The sequence below is a fragment of the Sprattus sprattus genome, assembly GCF_963457725.1.
Source record: "Sprattus sprattus genome assembly, chromosome: 14".
NCBI lineage: Eukaryota > Metazoa > Chordata > Actinopteri > Clupeiformes > Clupeidae > Sprattus > Sprattus sprattus.
The window spans coordinates 3,491,492-3,493,991 of NC_137912.1; the positions used below are offsets into that span (position 1 = coordinate 3,491,492).

The window sequence follows — 2,500 nt, forward strand, 5'->3', positions numbered from 1 at the left end:
TCTCTCTCTCTCTCTCTGTCTCTCTCTCCTTCTCTCCTTCTCTCCTCTCTCTCTCCTTCTCTCTCTATCTGTCTCTCCATTTCTCTCTCTCTCTTTCTCTCTCTGTCTCTCTCTCCTTCTCTCCTTCTCTCTCTCTCCATTTCTCTCTCTCTCTTTCTCTCTCTTTCTCTCCTTCTCTACCTCTCTCTCTCTCTCTCGCTAAGGGTCCTGGGAGGTCGGAGATGGGAGGTGGGGGGTGGGAGGTCGGAGGTCGGAGGTCGGAGGTCGGAGGTCGGAGGTGGGGGTGGGGGTGGGGGGTGGGGGGTGCACTCACTTGCTGAAGCAGTCCCTGGTGTCCCGCGCCACGTCCCAGCCGTACTGCGCCCCCTGTAGGCCGGCCCAGGAACCTGTCGGAGGCGGCCAGCCCGATGATTTATTCTTATGGCTGCAACAGAGAGAGACCACACACACACACACACACACACACACACACAGAGACCACGCCGTAGAACGGTTATCGACATGTGTACACATACAGTCAGCCACACACACACACGCACACACACACACACACACACACACACACACAGAGACCACACACACACACACACACACACACACACAGAGAGACCACGGCGTACAACGGTTATCGACATATGTACACATACAGACAGCCACACACACACACACACACACACACACACACACACAGAGGTACGGTCAAAACGGATGCACAAGCAGTTCTCACACAGTCACTCTCTCACATGTGAACACGCGCACGCACACGCGCACGCACACGCACACGCACACGCGCACGCACACGCACACGCACACGCACACGCACACGCGCACGCACACGCACACGCGCACACACACACACACAAACCGTGCTCGGTCATAGAAGAACTGTATAGCACAGAGTACTGGCTCAGAACTCAACCAAGTATGAGTGCGTTAGTGAAGGTATTATGTAACATTTTACATACACTACAGTCTGATGCAAAACGATGCAGACACAAATACACACAAATACACACAAATACACACAAATACACATTCGCACTCAGCCACAAGCGCCTTCTGGCATCTCTTAATAAACCCTGTGGTTTATGAAATGACCGGGTTGACAGATGAGCTTGCGTTTGCCTCTGTCCTAACTGAGGTCGACCGAGCTGTCGAGTGTGTGAATGAGCCATCTGGGCCCAACAGAACCCTCCCTGCACCCCTCCCCTGTCACAGGCTGGAGAATAAAACCCCCAACTGCTGATCATGAAATCAGGCACGATTTAAACCATCGCCTGTCTAGAGAGACCCATTCTCCCTCACACACACACACACACACACACACACACACACACACACACACACACACACACACACACACACACACACACACACACACATATACACACACACATATACACACATTTTCCAATGTGTGCCGTGTGCAGTCACCGAAGCATGAGTTCCACCGCGGTCGCCCCCACACTACGCACCACGCGAGTCAATCAGGCACACTACGCACCACGCACATCTTCATAGTGTGTGTGTGTGTGTGTGTGTGTGTGTGTCTGTGTGTGTGTGTGTGTGTGTGTGTGTGTGTGTGTGTGTCTGTGTGTGTGTGTGTGTGTGTGTGTGAGTGTGTGTGTGTGTGTGTGTGTGTGTGAGTGTGTGTGTGTGTGTGTGTGTCTCAAATGTGTTTCCTGTTTGCCGAGTGGATGCATGTACGGCCCCGGCAAACAGATCACAACAAAAAACAAAATGTTCAATGCCAGAAAAACTAAACATATCTAAGTATTGCAATATGCAACAGGCAAACCGACACACAGATGACATGTCCCTGGTTGGTGAAATGATTCATCTGTGTGTTTGTTCGTGCTGATTCCCGACTAACAGACCTGCAGACTGATTCGTCATTTCCTGTTTGTTAGATGGATCAGGAGGAGCCTCCTGGGCCTGATTACTCCCCTCCTCAGCCCGCCCCGAAACGCCCCTGCAGACCGGCTCCAGAGCAACACCAGCATCGCCCACGCCGCCCTGCTCCCCATCCTGGGCCCTCAACTCAGTCATCATCCCCTTGACGACTTCTCCCGCTGGATGTGACGACCCCCACCCTGGTCATCGGCAGCTCCATGGTCCGAGATGTCCACACCCCCTCCTTCAACAAGCGGCCCCTGCAAGGTCCACTGCCTCCCCGGAGCCAGGCGTGTTCCAATCGCTGATGGATGTGGAACTTTCCCTCCCCACCCCCACCACTCTGCACGTAGTCTCTCTACCTGGTCTACCTAGAGAAACCCTCGGCCAACCGCACCCACTGCCACTGCATTGCCGTACACCTACTCTACTCAATACCCTATGCTAGCATTTATGTACAATATACATTATTGCCTCCACCGAAATGTTTCTCTGTCCCTACATCCCCTACCCCTGTAACAGTAACCCTATTGCCACAGTAATCTGGTCTTGTCTGTATCATGTCCCACCTTCCTGTCTCCACCCGGCCGACCTCAAGCAGATGGGT

The 2,500-nt window shown here is 53.2% G+C and overlaps 1 protein-coding gene across 1 annotated transcript in view; it reads right to left on the reverse strand.

The window, feature by feature from the left end:
* Positions 1-2,500, reverse strand: part of LOC308375271 (FERM and PDZ domain-containing protein 4-like) — a gene marked incomplete at both ends in the record, with an annotated part of 97,013 nt that overhangs the window by 33,613 nt on the left and 60,900 nt on the right. Inside the window, one exon of the mRNA XM_080851347.1 lies at positions 314-424. Within this exon, the coding sequence (XP_080707473.1) occupies positions 314-424 (111 nt within the window). The remainder of the gene's footprint in view (positions 1-313; positions 425-2,500) is intronic.